The 15,077-nt window shown below is 39.0% G+C and overlaps 1 protein-coding gene across 6 annotated transcripts in view; it reads left to right on the top strand.

Moving 5' to 3' along the window:
- CPQ (carboxypeptidase Q) overlaps nucleotides 1-15,077 on the top strand; it is a 161,336-nt gene that overhangs the window by 125,133 nt on the left and 21,126 nt on the right. For all 6 annotated transcript variants that reach the window (XM_019614160.2, XM_010709159.3, XM_010709158.3 and 3 more), the window contains one exon: nucleotides 5,435-5,636. In XM_019614160.2, the coding sequence (XP_019469705.1) occupies nucleotides 5,435-5,636 (202 nt within the window). The remainder of the gene's footprint in view (nucleotides 1-5,434; nucleotides 5,637-15,077) is intronic.

The following is a 15,077-nucleotide window of genomic DNA, read 5'->3' on the forward strand; positions in this document are numbered from 1 at the left end:
TTAATGTTTATTTATCTCCACCAGTGTTGGTTCTTCTGCCTTAAAAAATGATGTTGCTTATCACAGGATAGTTTAAACCTCATAGCTCAGTAGCACAATGTATACAGCAACTATTTTTGAAGTGTTCATACATAGAAACAAGCATATATATGCATTCATATATATGCACATACATTCATACATGAATATTAAGTCTCTATTTATCTATAAGCTCCAGCTACAAAGGTAGCCCAAGTATGTAAGGGAATGGCCTTCAAGTACATACTGAAGGTATCCTTTCTCCTCCTAAAAGTCAACATTTTCCAATATGTTCAGTCCTTGGAAGAACCAGTTCCAGCAGTTCTGCGACTGTTCAGGATTAACTGGAGTTACTAAAAAAGACATCTTCTGAGGGTGGCTGTTCCTCTGCTTTCATGTTCTCTGCTGACTGCAGCTCCTCAGTTCTTTGGGGTGTTGTACTGTAAGAAAGTTGGGACACATCTATGCCAGTTCCCTACAGCTGTGGAGGACACAGAAAGCCATCACCTCCTGTTGGCTCACTGTGATGAAGTTTCTCCTCTAGGACCTCTTCTTGTTCTAAAATTGCACCTTTCATCCAGATCAGAACCTAAAAACATGCTGTGTGAAATCAGTAAGGATGTGTGTGCTGTGCCAGCTTCCAAAGAGTTGCTGATGTATTTTCATCAATCTATTGCTGAAAGTTACAAAAGTCATTTTTCTGCTGAAAATGCATACATCTGTAAAAGTTGTCTTTGATTTAAATTACTACTTCAAAGTAGAACATACTACCTATTTTCAGATGAATACTTAAGATGATTAGAGGGCTGGAGCACCTCTTCTGTGAGGAAAGGTTGAGGGAACTGGGCTTATTTAGCTTAGAGAAGAGAAGGCTCCAGCGTATAAACAAGAGGGGGAATGGCTGTTTATGAGGGTGGACAATGATAGGACAAGGGGGAATGGTTTTAAACTGAGACAGGGGAGGTTTAGGTTAGATATTAGGGGGAAGTTTTTCACATAGAGAGTGGTGGCACACTGGAACAGGTTGCCCAAGGAGGTTGTGGATGCCCCATCCCTGGAGACATTCAAGGCCAGGCTCTGGGCAGCCTGGTCTGGCGGTTGGCAACCTTACCAGTGGGGGTGAAGGCTAGATGATCATTGTGATCCTTTTCAATGCAGGCCATTCTATGATTCTGTGATTTTGATTCAGTGATTCTAAAACTTCTCATAAAGGGACAGTCAGAGTCTCAGAGAGTGTTTGATACTTCTGTATTTGAACATAGAAGGCTTTAAATTAGACTGTCTTTTAGGAAGAGCACTTCTCTTTGACATGCCTCTTTGTCAAAGAAAAAATGTGCAAGGTCAGTGCTACAGGTAATCTGATGCATACATACAGAGAGTAGTGCTGTCTGCAGGGCTGCTTGTGTCCTCTTGTCCGTGATCCCTGGAAATTCACAGTACTGTGATCTCTGTGACTGCTAGCAAATGGCTGCAGAGCAAACAGCAATACTGTGCAGGGCAAGACATGCCAGTGGCGTGTTTGTAGTGAGGGACATGCTCGTAAGTACATGACCAACTACCATGCTAACCTGCTGGAAGTTACTGAGAGCTCTGTTGCGGTTTATCAGATAGCAATACCCCAATAAAAACAAACCATAAAATCGTTGGACACTTTTAATGGAGAACTTTCTTACACGGTGTGGCAGGAAAATATCTTTTAACAGAAGCATAAGTCTCACTCATAGCTTATCACCAGAAATAGTGATAATCTTCAGCTTTACAGCGAGTTTCCCCCATATAATGATGGTAACTTTCAAAGATTTCCAAATCTCTGTGTTCCTGATTTTCCCTGTACTCATTCAGAAAGGGTCTGAGCTATATGACTGTGCTCGTGGCTGTGGTTACCTCATATTGATGCTGGCACATCTTTCTTCCCTAGCAGCTGTTCTACTTTTTTTATCTAGTTTCTATTTGTGCTGTTGGCTTCATTAAATAATTTTGATCCTAACTATCAATTCAAAATTACACTACACCATGTTTATATATTGCTAGAGGATGTCTTCTGTTTTTTTCTTCTTTCCCAGCTGTCACATACATGTAGGTGTTGTGTTTCCCTTGTTTTCTCTTGACTTTCCTATAGCATTAGTTGTCAGCCTAACAAACTTAGGTGTTAATTTAAACACACTTTTAGTAATGCAAGTGGGATGGCTGTCATTTCACCCTAAGTTCCGTGACATGGTTGTTGACTTGCTATACTTGGATCCAAACTGCTCTGAGTCAAATACCAGAATACCAGTGTTGGTATTTATTAAAGTGTAAATCAATACCAGAAAGCTGAAAATGCACTGACAGTTTAACCGATGTCCCCTATTACTGGAACAAATTAACCATTAGTCAAGGGCAGTGTTTTGCCATTAAAGACTTCAGTATTTTCCCTGTAAAGTGGTGGTTTTTCTCAGTGGAATTAAAAAGAAAACCAGTGAATGAGGCTCTGGAGAAGTAATAACTCTTAATTTTAATAGCCTCAAATTACAGAAGGCTTTCAGGACAACTGTTCTGTCCTTTGGCCTTTCAGGTATCTCACTGCTTTAGCTGGCTAAGAGGAATTGCCATTAGTGATTCAGTAGATTAGTCATGAGATACTGGAGTCCAGCTTAACATTTGGTAAGAACTGTGGGGATTTGGGTTGAATAATCAGCTGCATGAATGATTGGGATCGCCAGCATCAGCTGCTGCTGGTCTGTGTTTCTTACCTCTAGATGTACCTGTAATTGCTTGCTATCTGTGTATAGCAAGGTGGTTTTTTCATAATCGAAAGAATTTTAGCATAATTTCAAGTATTCAAGTGCTTGCTTTAGAGATGAGAAACATATTTTGGTTCTGCTTAACAGATAAAAATGATTCTCTTGTAGCTTAAATAGAAATTAAATAAATTAAAATAGAGGAGTTAAAAATAGGATAAGCGTTGGTAATCATGCCTATTTGTATCTTCAATGAAAATAGCAAGCTGTAAAAAGCCTTTTTGCCCTCACAATATTTGTTACAAAGTTTCAGTTAAATGTTTAGCCTAAGAGATAAACATTGGTAATGTGAAGAGAATTGATCCAGTTTGTGATAGGAAGATAAAAGATACAAGTCTGCATGGAAATTCAGAAAATTAGGCAGCGAGTTACACCACCAAGATTTGGTGTTCCATTATGTGCTAAGAGAAGTGGCAAGTATCAGGATGCAGCAAATGGAATTAATCTCGGGAAAAAAAGTGTGCACTGCATTTAAAATACTTGTTTAAATGATGCATTGAGTGTGGGGAATAAAGAAAGAAACAGCTGAGCCTACAGTTATTTCATTTTATAAAATCCCCCTGTTTTGTTCTCCTGTTCCTGGAATTAGCCAAGGGAGCACTGAACAGACTCAGCCTGCTTTGATAAGTGCTAGTTATCCCTGCACCATAAAATGCAAATGACAAAGGATGCATATTCTGCATAGCGTATTTCTCTGTGTGTATTTCTGTACGTGTAAGTAGCAACGCTAATGTACATAAGCAAAAGCAGGCATAGTGAAAGCAACCTAAACTACTTACTTACTTACTTACTTACTTTATTTATTAAAGATTGCAGTACCCTAATTTGAAACTTGACAGTGGATAGATATAAAATTAATCCTATCTTCCAGTGGAAAAAATATAGGGCAAAAACTTTCTTAAGGACACATGGTATTTAAGTAGCTGTGACTTATTTTTTGTCCCCCTGAGTCTAGTTTCTTTCCCCAGAGCATTTTGCCTTCGTGTTATTCCCGCACATTCTAAGAACTGAACTGCCTTTTTCCAGAGCAAGAATACATTGTAATGTATTGTGGGTGGTTTGTTTTCTCAGTTCCATATTAAAAACACATGTGAACATTTAAATGAGAAAGAAAACAATTGAAGACCACAGTAACACTACTGGCAGTTTATGAAGTTTTGCTGTTCAGGCTTGGTATACATTGACTGTTTACATTCAGAAATGCTCCTTATCGATGTTCATAAACACCTAAATGGTGGGAGTCAAATGGATGGGGCTGGGCTATTTTTGGTGGTGTCCAGTGACAAGACAAGGGGCAATGGGCACAAACTGGAACACAGGAAGCTCCATCTGAAGATGAGAAAGAACTTATTTACTGTGAGAGTGACAGAGCCCTGGAATGGGCTGTACACAGAGGCTGTGGTGCCTCCTTCTCTGGAGATTTCCAAGACACACCTGGATGCTTTCCTGCGACCTGCTGTGGGGAGCTGCTGTAGCTGGGGGTTGGACTTGGTGACCTCCAGAGATCTCTTCCAAGCCCTATGATTCTGAGATTCTATGACACTTAACTAAAAAAGAGTCTGGAGAAAATAGAGTATAAAACACAATTCTTGGCAGATTCCTAGAAAGAACTTCTGAAAGCTTACAGGGCTGACTTCTGATATTTGTGCAATATCATATTCACAGCCGCTTTGTATTTGGTTTTATATCCAAAAAATGGTGATGGAATTCTGTACTGACTCATAGGCTTGTATAACCTGCTAATGACATGAATCTGTTACTCATGAATGTCACCTTTCTCTTGTAGTGATTTTCTTAAATAACTCATGACAGCCATAAAATTTTACAATCACATCTGAGCACAGGAGTAAAACCTACAGTCCCATACACGTACGACTAAGTTCTCCCAGTCACATTCAAGACAGTCTGAAGTATAGCTTTCTTCAGTCTGACCTGGCCTCTTTCACTTTGCAGAAAATGTTCTGTAGCTCTCAAAGAGAGGGAAAATTTCCTTTGTGTAAAGTCTGTAAGTACTTCGTTCCAATTAGACTTTTGTGACTGAGTGCTCTGAGTGTATAAGAGGCAAATAAATGGCTCTTGGGTGCTAAGTTTTACTCTTTCAACTAGAAAGAATTTTCCATGTATAGAAAAAGCGAACATTGTTATGCCGTTTATACCTGAAATCATAACATTTTATGTTTCCTGTAAGAACTTACCTTGCAAAACACTGACTTCACTTAAAACAGACATTATTCCTTTGGGTCAGGCAGAACCTTGGCCATTTCAATCCTCTAGCTGAAGTCAGAGTTGACAACATGCTGTATTGAAAATAATACGATTCTGAAGAGGCAACAGCTGTTTTTTTCAAGTGGGCTGTCTTTCACAGTCTGAACAAGCTTTGCAGGCATCTAATTTTAAAGCTGACCGCTCTGCATACCCTCCCCTGCGCACCAGAATTTCTGGAGCTGCAAATCTGAGTAGGAAGTGATTGTTGCAAGTGAAAACCGAAATAAGGTGGGAACAGCTTATCATGATGGTATTTCATAAATCCCAAACAAATCTGAAGTTATGCTGTCAGAGTTACTTGTAGAACCCAATATAAGCTGCCACTTATAATAGAAATCACAAACCAATATGTTCTTTCCTTTCACATTTAGGAAAACATCTCTAACTTTGATATCGTCATGGAGTCTGATGAGGGCACCTTCAAGCCATCTGGGCTGGCTTTTACTGGTAATGCCAAAGCTCATGACATCGTGAGAGAGATCATGGCTCTGCTACTGCCTATCAACATTACAGAAGTTTATGACGCTGCAGATGGAACAGACATCAATTTCTGGATGAGGGATGGAGTGCCCGGTGAGAGTACTTTGCAAATAAAATTCCTTCTGTAATACAGTGGCACGTCAGGGGAGAGTTCCTGCAGGCTCTGGCAGCCTGATGTTTTCAAGATTGTAAGGAAGACTTCCCCTTGAGGAATAATATTTACCATAGATAAAATGCAGAAATGTTAAAAGATAGCCAACAAAAATAGGACATAATTTGTATTTGAGCTTCAGTTTAATAGTGGTATAGATTATGCATAGCATAAGCATGCCTAAAATCTTCTTTTAGGCTTAAGGATTTACAATAATTAATCCCAGACTGGTGGTTTATAAATAGTAAACTAAAGCAGAGGGGAATTCTGCAGTGCAGAACAAATAATTTTTTCATTATTAATATTTTGACTTTGAAATATATGGCATCTTTTTACTGTTTTATATTTATACAAAGAAACAATATTTTCAAGACACGACTCTAAAAGCATATGGGACATTAAAGAGTGCTGAAGAGATAAAATTCTGTGAAGTTTGAATTGGCATAGGGATTTCTCTGTAGTATTATATCTGTGTTCCAGTGAGGAGCAGCTTGCTGCTGAAGAGGCTTGCATGCTGGCACAGAGGTTCCCCCAACAGCCCCCCTGGCCAGGACACCCCCTGCTGCACAAGGTTTTGCAGGGGACCAAAGTCCCAGTTAGAGGGCAGCCTGGGAAAAGCTTTAGTGAATTTCCATGATAGTTTCCACTCCAGATTAATAGCGTGAAGAACAAAGTTTCATAATACTGATGCTTAAAAAATTATGGTCAGTTTTAAAATTTTAACATTTTTTTCCTTGGTTCTTTATGACTGAAGTAGGCTGGTGCATTTCTCATGCTCATTTTACCAGTATTTACAATGTGATTGGACTCTCCTAGTAGTTGATTAACTGCCTCGTGTCTTACTTGGTCCTGTGCAGTGAGTCGTACATTATATTCTTTTTATTTATGGGCAGAACTCTTTGCTTCTGGCCCATATGGGTTGCACCATGATACCATAATGTTGACTACCATGATAAACGTATGAAAATCTAATTTTCAAAGCAAAATATCTATGCTGGACAGGAAGTATGGAAGGGTAGGTATTGTTAAACAGCCAGAGATCTGTCTTCAGTTGGCATACTATTTTCCAGGTGAGGTGCAAGTTGTTCAGTGCAATGACATACAACAGTGACACTGCTGTGAATTCATGTTCCTAGGCTCTACTTATGCATTCACATGAGTATGAGCACTTTGTGCTGGGTTTAGAGACTGTAAGTACTGCTGAGAAGCTGTAGCTGTGATATGCATCATCCTCCATAGCCTGTAAGCATCCGTGCAAGAATGTGTGGTCCAGAAAATGCAAGTGTATCAGAACAGGTAAGATACTGGGGACAGCATGCCAGGGAATATTACAGACGGTTAACTGGGAACTTCCAGTCACAGGGTAGTAGATCACAGAAAAAGATACTAAATAATGGAGTGTTTGATAAGAGCTCACTCTGAGGAACAGCACTCAGGAAAAGATGGAGCCCAGATCTCTCAGCATGAGGCTTTGTGGTGAGGTAAGTCTCTGGTGTCTTCAGAAAGTATAAACTGTCAGAAACATCATAACCTATAAGCTTGCTTTACACCTTAGTGTAAAAAATAAATACACCACTGAGTCCTCTGTATTAAAATCTGATTTTCTTTCCTATTAAAAATTTGGCATGTTAATTCGTGTTAGTTTTGTTTTTTTTTTTTATATATACTGTTTGAAGTTTTGATTCATTTAACTTCCAGTTAAGCAAATAATACAGTGTTCTTACAGCATAAAGCACAGAGATTCCTTTCTCCCCATTGAGCCCTGATGGGAAGGATTTAACTCCACTAAAAACATTTCTGCTGCTTTGGATTGTATTTTATATTATACCGGGCAGAAGTCTACAGCATCTTGTAATCTTCACGCCTTGTCTGCAGTATTCTCACTGCTTGAATGAGTCCTTATGGTACATTATAACATTGGAACACATTGAACACCCTGTAACAGCTTTTATAATTTTGTCCAATTTAAACATGCAGTCAAGTGTTGACACTTCATCAATTTTATTTAAATATTTTCTTGAAAGTACACTTGGTGTCTTTCTTTCTGTAACAGTTCAAGAAAATATGGTCTACTTCTTGAACAATAGGAACAATAAGAATGGCTCTCTAGCATTTTTCTCCTTTACTTTCTAAATAGATTCTGAGATTCTCCTTTTTATATACAATTAGAAATCTGCTCCTTCTGCTTCTTTTGGTCTGAAAGATTCACAGAGCACAAGAGTACGTGTTTTCAGAGCTGGTTGTGGTTGCTTCTGGGACACACACAGTGACTCCAGCTCCTCAAGTTCTGCCATTTCCAATATTTTTATTTTTAAAGGGCATGCAGTGAAGTGTCCTTACATTTTTGTAAGAAAAAGGTGCTGTCTACTCTCAGGGAGTAAAAAAGGACAAATGAGTTCAGAGTGCTTTGCAAGCTGTGGAATGAAGCTTAACAAATGCCCCTAAAGTACAAGCAAGGTGAACACAGCAGTTTAATGCGTTGTGTCTGCGAAGTATTAGGTATATTTCCATCAACGGCCTTTATGTTTGATTATTTTGAGAACAGCTTAGCCCAGCAATGAGGAATGTCTGGAGCCGTGTTTTTCTAGTGATAGCCAGTTTTCAGCTACTGAAAATATTTGTATTGCATTTGTTTTGATTTTTCATGAAGCATAAATCAAATTAAACTTTTGTGTGTGTGTGTGTGTGTGTGGTACTGTATTTTATGCTATATTTTTACAGTTTGAGGTGGCCATTGATTCTTAGATTGCTTCTTTATTAATTACACAATTATCTTCCTCACTTTTAAGAGATCAATTACGTATTTTTTTTTAATTAGACATATATCTAAACTGTTGCACATAAAGCCATTCATTCCCAACACTATGACATAGTCAAGTTTGGCCAGAATTTACACACGTAGGTGTGGAGATGTTATTTTGTTGTTGTTGTTGTTGTTTGTTTGCTCTTTTTTGTTTGTTTGGCTTCTGTGCATGGTTTTGCACAAGTCTTGTTCAGTGTCTGAAATGGATAAAAAAACCATTAAGCAAGTCCAGCTGGACCAGCACTTCAGTAGTTTTGTTTAAAAAGCAAGACACGATCATCACAGATCTGCTTCTAAAGTGATTTAGACCAGTTCTTAAGGTAATAGCACTGGGGCTGGGTCAACCTTCCCTGCAAGCTTCTGGAAATTGAGAAGGGGAAATGAGGTGACTCTATTTGTGTTATGGTATCCAGAGAACATTAGTTCAGCTTTAGACCTCAGGGGAGAAGAAAACAGGTGCTCTCCCATTTCTGCAAAGGGAATGTTGTTATGACACACAGTTTCCCAGAGAGTTGGTTCAAGTTGGCTCCTTTCTGCAGGTCTTGTAGGGGAGGTTATTTGTTGCTGTGGTGCTTCTGATGAGAACATTTGTCCATGACAAACTGAGCTGTATTTGAGACCAAGCTGACCCAGGACATCAAACAACCCTCAGAAGGCGTGTGGCAACGTTTCCATTTAAAATTCAACGAAATACCTAAAGGTGAAACTCCTTTTTACAGTGTCATGCTGAACCTTGCTAGTTGTTCATGTCTCTCTGTCTCCACAGTGACAGGCTCTTGCTTTTTTGGAAAATTACAGGAGAGGAGAAATTATTCTTCTAGAAATTAATAAACCAGTAGCTCATCTAACTTTAATATTTCTTCAAAAATCAAAAACTCATTGCTAACCCAATCTATTTGTCATTTTCCCAGAGCTGGCAAACAAATACTGTCATATATAATTTCTCTCATTTTTATAGAACTTCTTTATTACCTTCATCTACAGTAGGATATGTTTTTGATCTTGGACACTGGACTTCTATATGCAATATTTTCTTTCTAGTCACATAGGAGGTCAAACCCTTGAGTTCCACTCCTTTTCCAGACCATGCTGTCCTTTCATCCCTTGTCCCTCCCATCAGTCAGAGCACCAAGCACCATCTAATGCCTGCTTGAATGCGTGAGCTGAGCCCAACTGTCTGCTTGGTGTCAGCCAAAGGCGTGCTTGAGGAAGCAGTGTAATGGGAAAACTCTCCGAACTGGAAGAATGGCAAATCTTGGGCCTGCCAGCTGAGTGTGGAGGGTTAGGTAGGCTCTCTGTTCTCCAAATTATTAGTGGATAGACTCCACTAACTCTTGGCTGTGTCACTGTTCGAAAGCAATTTTCCGCTGCGATGCTTGATCCCTCAGAATACCTGTTTCATGGACTCATGCAGACTTGGGCAATCTTTGGATCCAGTTTCTAAGCTCCTTTTTTTTAAAAAATAGAATAATAGAAACTCTAAGAGAAAAAATAAAAAATAAAAATAAAAAAAGAGGAAAACCAGACCATAATAGGCTTAGGACTTCATAGACCTATGCTGAAGAGTCTTTGACTTGACTGCGCAGAGGTGGTGAATTTCTCCATTTGCAAGGACTGTCCTGTAAGATGAGGGAAAGAAAAATAGGTTTCCTTAAAAAATAGAGACACTAGCTATAAGTCCCTCACTTTAATAAATAGTATTTGTGTGATTTGTGATCTCAGATGTTTAATGCAGTGTCACTTGGAGAGCCCAGTCTTTTCATCAAGTGACTTACAGAAGTGAAATGGCTCCTGCTACTCAATGAGCAAAAAGTTGAACAAAACTCGTAAACCCTACTCACAGTACCAGCTTTACACACTGTATCCAAGAACTTTCTTAATTTTAGTTACTTCACAGGTGCCTCATTTCTGTACTTGCAGAGTTTCCAGGTGTTGAAACGCACCATTGCCAGCCACCAGGTGCCTGGTTTGCTTCTTTGTGGAAATGAGATGTAAAGGACGTTAGCTATGCACCCATGGCATCCCTGAATCTTGATCTCATTAAGTATGAGTTAGGTATATCAGTAGTATTATATGATAATTAACAAAATCATATTGCTTTTTCTAGGTCATTTGTTTCCTTTTAAATATTCCATCATTTTAAGGGAAATATGGTGAATGAGTATGTTCCTCTGCAGAAGTCAAAGTTTCTGCAACTTGGGAGGTATTAAATTAAGCCAGTATGCTAAGAGAACAATTTTAATTGCTTAGCACTTAAAGAACCTACTATACAGGCTACAGCTATTAGAACCATTTAAAATCTTGATTGAAGTTTGAACTGTGTGTATTAATCTGTACAATAATTCAGCTATTCGCAAATTTATCATTGTTCCATAAAAATAGGCTTTTGAAATTAGAAATAGCTCTATAGTAATTAAAGGAATTTAATATGCTGTAAATTTTTATGAAGCTGAATACCTTAAAATGCCCATAGTTTAGCATAATATCTCAGTTACATTAGCCTCTCATATGACCTTGTCTGCTTTTAGTAACATTAATAAAGTCTTTAAGGCTAATAATTTAATGAAAGGACTAGTCTGTAGATTATGGTATGTTTTCTTATTAGTTTTGCTATTTGACTACCAGACAAGCGTGATCATGCTTTGCATACATTTCTTTTCACCTTTGTTCTTCTTGGACATGTCTTGTTTTTGGCATATTGCAGTACTGAACTACTTCTAGTAATTAGCCAAAAGCAACAGAATTGTAACTTTTTTTGTTTGATGTAGAATAGACCAAAGACATGCAGATGTTCAGCAGAAATAATGTGGCTGGTGACAGGACAAAGAACTGTGCCTGAATGCAAATTTTAATAGTAGTTTTACCAGGGCTCCTATAATATGCTTCTCATTAGAGCATGTACATTTCTAATATGAGAGCACAAAATGATTCTGTCAGATAAAAATAATGTGTCATTTTTGGGGCAAAATATTTCATGATTGCAGCAAATACATGAAAACTTCACATTCACATTCATTTTGCCACAAATGAAGACTACTTCTAAATTAACTTTCTGATGTCTACTTTAACTGTGACTTCCTACAGTTCAGCTAATAAGTTTCTGAGTCAGGAAATGCAGACTAGGAGAGCAATGTCCCTTCTTCTACCCAAAGATCAGTTTTGTGACTACCTGAGGAACCTGAACTTCCACAAGCCTATGGGTCTCAATGACATGCATTCCCAGAGTCCCTAGGGAATTGGCTAACATAGTTGCTAAGCCACTCCCAAGATATTTGAAAAAGTCATGGAGGTCAGGTGAAGTTCCTGGAGACTGGAAAAATGACACATGGAACTACCGACTTCTCAGCCTCACCTCAGTGTCGAGGAAGATAATGGAGCAGATCCTCATGGAAGCAATGCTAAGACATATGGAAGAGAGGGATGTGATATGGGATAACCAGCATGGCTTCACCAATGGCAGGACTTGCCTGGCCAACATAGTAGCTTTCTGTAATGGTGTAACTGCATCAATGGAAAAAGGAAGAGCTACTGATGTAATCTAACTGGACTTTGACATGGTCCCCCACAACATCCTTCTTTCCAAATTGGAAAGATAGGGATTTGATGAGTGGACTGTTCAATGGACAAGGAGCTGGTTTGTGATCATACCCAGAAAGTTGTGGTCAGTGGCTCAGTGTCCAGATGGAGATCGGTGACAGGTGGTATCCCTCAGAGATCAGTACTGGGACTGGTGCTCTTTATTATCTTCACCAATTATATAAACACTGGCAATGAGTGCACCCCCTGAAAGTTTGTGGATGACACCAAACTGTGTGTTGCGTTTGATGCCATCCAGAAAGACCTAGGCATGCTTGAGCAGTGGGCCTATGTGAACTTTATGAGGTTCAACAAATCCAAGTGCAACGTGTGACACATGGGTGGTGGCAACCCCTGCTATTAGAACAGGCTGGGGGATGTAAGGATGGAGCACAGCCGTGCCGAAAAGGAATCATGGGTACTGGTGGATGGCAAGCTGTCTGTGAGCCAGCTTGCAGCCCAAAAAGCCAACCATATCCTTGGCTGCATCAAAAGAAGTGTGGACAGCAGAGTGATGGAGGTGATCCTCTATGCTCATGGGACCTCACCTGGAGTACTGCATCCAGATGTGGAGTCCTCAGTACATGAGAGATGTGCATCTGTTGGGGCACATCCAGAGGAAGGCCACAAAAATGATTGAAGGGTGAAACACCTCTCCTATGAGGACAGGCTGAGAGAGCTGGGGCTGTTCAGCCTGGAGAAGAAAAGGCGCTGGGTAGATCCGAGAGCGGGCTTTCGGTATCTGAGGGGAGACTATAAGAAAGATGGGGACATACTCTTTAGCAGGACAAGAAGAATTGATTTCAAACTAAAACATGGAAGATTTAAATTGGGTATAAGAAGACTTTTCTACATTAAGGGCAGTGAGGTACTGGAACAGGTTGCCCAGAAGGGTGGTGGATGCCCCATCCTGGGAAACATTCGAGATCAGGCTGGATGGGGCTCTGAGCAACCTGATCTAATACAAGGAAGAAGTTTTTTACAGTAAGAGTGGTGAAGCACTCCAACAGGTTGCCCAGAGAGGCAGTGATGCCTCATCCGTGGAGACACTTGAGGTCAGGCTGGACTGGTCCCTAAGCTGCTCTAGCTCCTGTTCTAGCTGTAAGTGTCTCTGTTCATTGCAGGGAAGTTGGACCAGATGACCTTTAAAGCTCCCTTCCAACTCAAACGATTCCATGATTCTATGATTCTAGAAGCAATTTACTTGAAACTGATAGGAATATTCTGAAGAGAAATGTCAAGACCAGCAAAGGTGAATGCAGCTATTACTAGCAGATAGTATTAAGTGGTTTACTACATGCAATATTAGTGACATTTTGGTCAGAGCGAGATCACAAAGGAACTGCAGGAAGATCTGAAAGTCTGGAAATTGTACCTTACATTGCGAAGCTGGAGATGTTAGAATCTTTTTCAGTTAATGGAAAGGTATGGCAGTTTATGTAAAGGGATGACTCAAGCACAGCGTACAAATTAGGCTGGAAAGAGATTTCTCTAATGACGGTATGTTTTTGCCTTGTTTTATAAAATAGCTCATTAGTGATTCAGTCTGTGAGACCCCCAGAAAATTTCAAGTAGATGAAAGCAAGCACCTTCTTGCAGTAAGTTCAGTTAGCTACAAAAGCAACTTGCATTCTTGCTGAATTCTACATCATTTTGAATGTGTAAAACAAGACTTGAATGTCCTTCAAAAAGTAAAGGGTAATTCAAGCAGGAGGAATGGGTTTGATGCAGTCGTTACAAGGTGAGGTTCTGTGCCATGTGTTATTCAGAAGATCTGATTAGCTGGTAACGGGTCTCGCTGGCCTTAAAAAATCTATGAATCTGCCAGTAAATTTTACAAGCATTTTTCATCAGCTAATGCCTCCTTCCCATTTAATTCTCATCTACTTCAAGCAGAGCAGATTTTTCAATATCTCAAGCTCGTCTTTAGTTTGAACAGCATTTAGGTAGTTTTAACTACGATTAAAAATACAGAATTATTGTTAACTTGCCAATCCCAGAGGAAATTCGAATTCTGAAATCAAAAATATTTGCTAAGCTATATCCTTCAAAGCTTAAAAACTTGTTTTTTTTTTCTTTTCTATTTCTAGTTATTATCTTTTTTCAGCGCCTGTGATGCATTTTATTTGAGAATGTTTTCTTGGTTGTCATAAGCTATAAATTGCTGCATTCTGGCTTGGCAGCCGATAATACTGTATTTATCATTCAAAAAACTGAGACAAGGCAACTTTGAAATAATGTTATATGAATATTACAGTAAATCAGTTTGAAGCTCTGACATTTTGGTTGGCTTTTATAAATCTCTAAGAAGTAAATTTTTCCACTGCATTCAACACTTTTCAAATACAAAGTAATGTCATTAATGAAAAGCACAAATAAAGTGTTTCAAACAAAAGCATAAATTCTAATGATTCCTGCACTTTCTGGCTCATGGGCTTCTTAAGGATAATTTATCACTGTTACATCTGTAAGTATCAGAGTGGTTGATTTTAGTTCCTAGTTTTAGATGTATGCTCTTTAGAAAAGTGACAAGAGGAAGGTTGGGGTAAGCGACCCTATTATTATCTATGCTCCTTATCAAAGCACACAGAATTCCAAAATGTTTCAGAAGCCGTCAATGAGCTTGTGCCTGGCACACACCTTTTTTAGTAGGAGAATATGCTTTTTCTCAGAAAAGAAATGCTGAAAATATCTGACTGAGAATCTCATTTGTATCTGGGGTGTGGTTGGTTTTTTTCTGGCTGTGCCTCTGAGAGGCATTTTAATTCTCTATTGTTTACTGCTTAGGAAAGCTGAATTCTGTTTCTGTGGGTGGGAATATTCTTTTCATATGGAAGCGTTTGCCATTTGTTGATCTTAAAAAATCAAGTGTCCTACATTAGTGCACAGAGCTCAGTGTTAACATGTTAAATATGCAGCTTGGAAGTACAAGTTACTTTAAGCCTTATTCCTAGAACTGTTCTCGATTTCACTGAAGCTCAAGGAAATAATGAAGTAAATAGGA

This window comes from Meleagris gallopavo, chromosome 3 (genome assembly GCF_000146605.3).
Source record: "Meleagris gallopavo isolate NT-WF06-2002-E0010 breed Aviagen turkey brand Nicholas breeding stock chromosome 3, Turkey_5.1, whole genome shotgun sequence".
Classification (NCBI taxonomy): domain Eukaryota; kingdom Metazoa; phylum Chordata; class Aves; order Galliformes; family Phasianidae; genus Meleagris; species Meleagris gallopavo.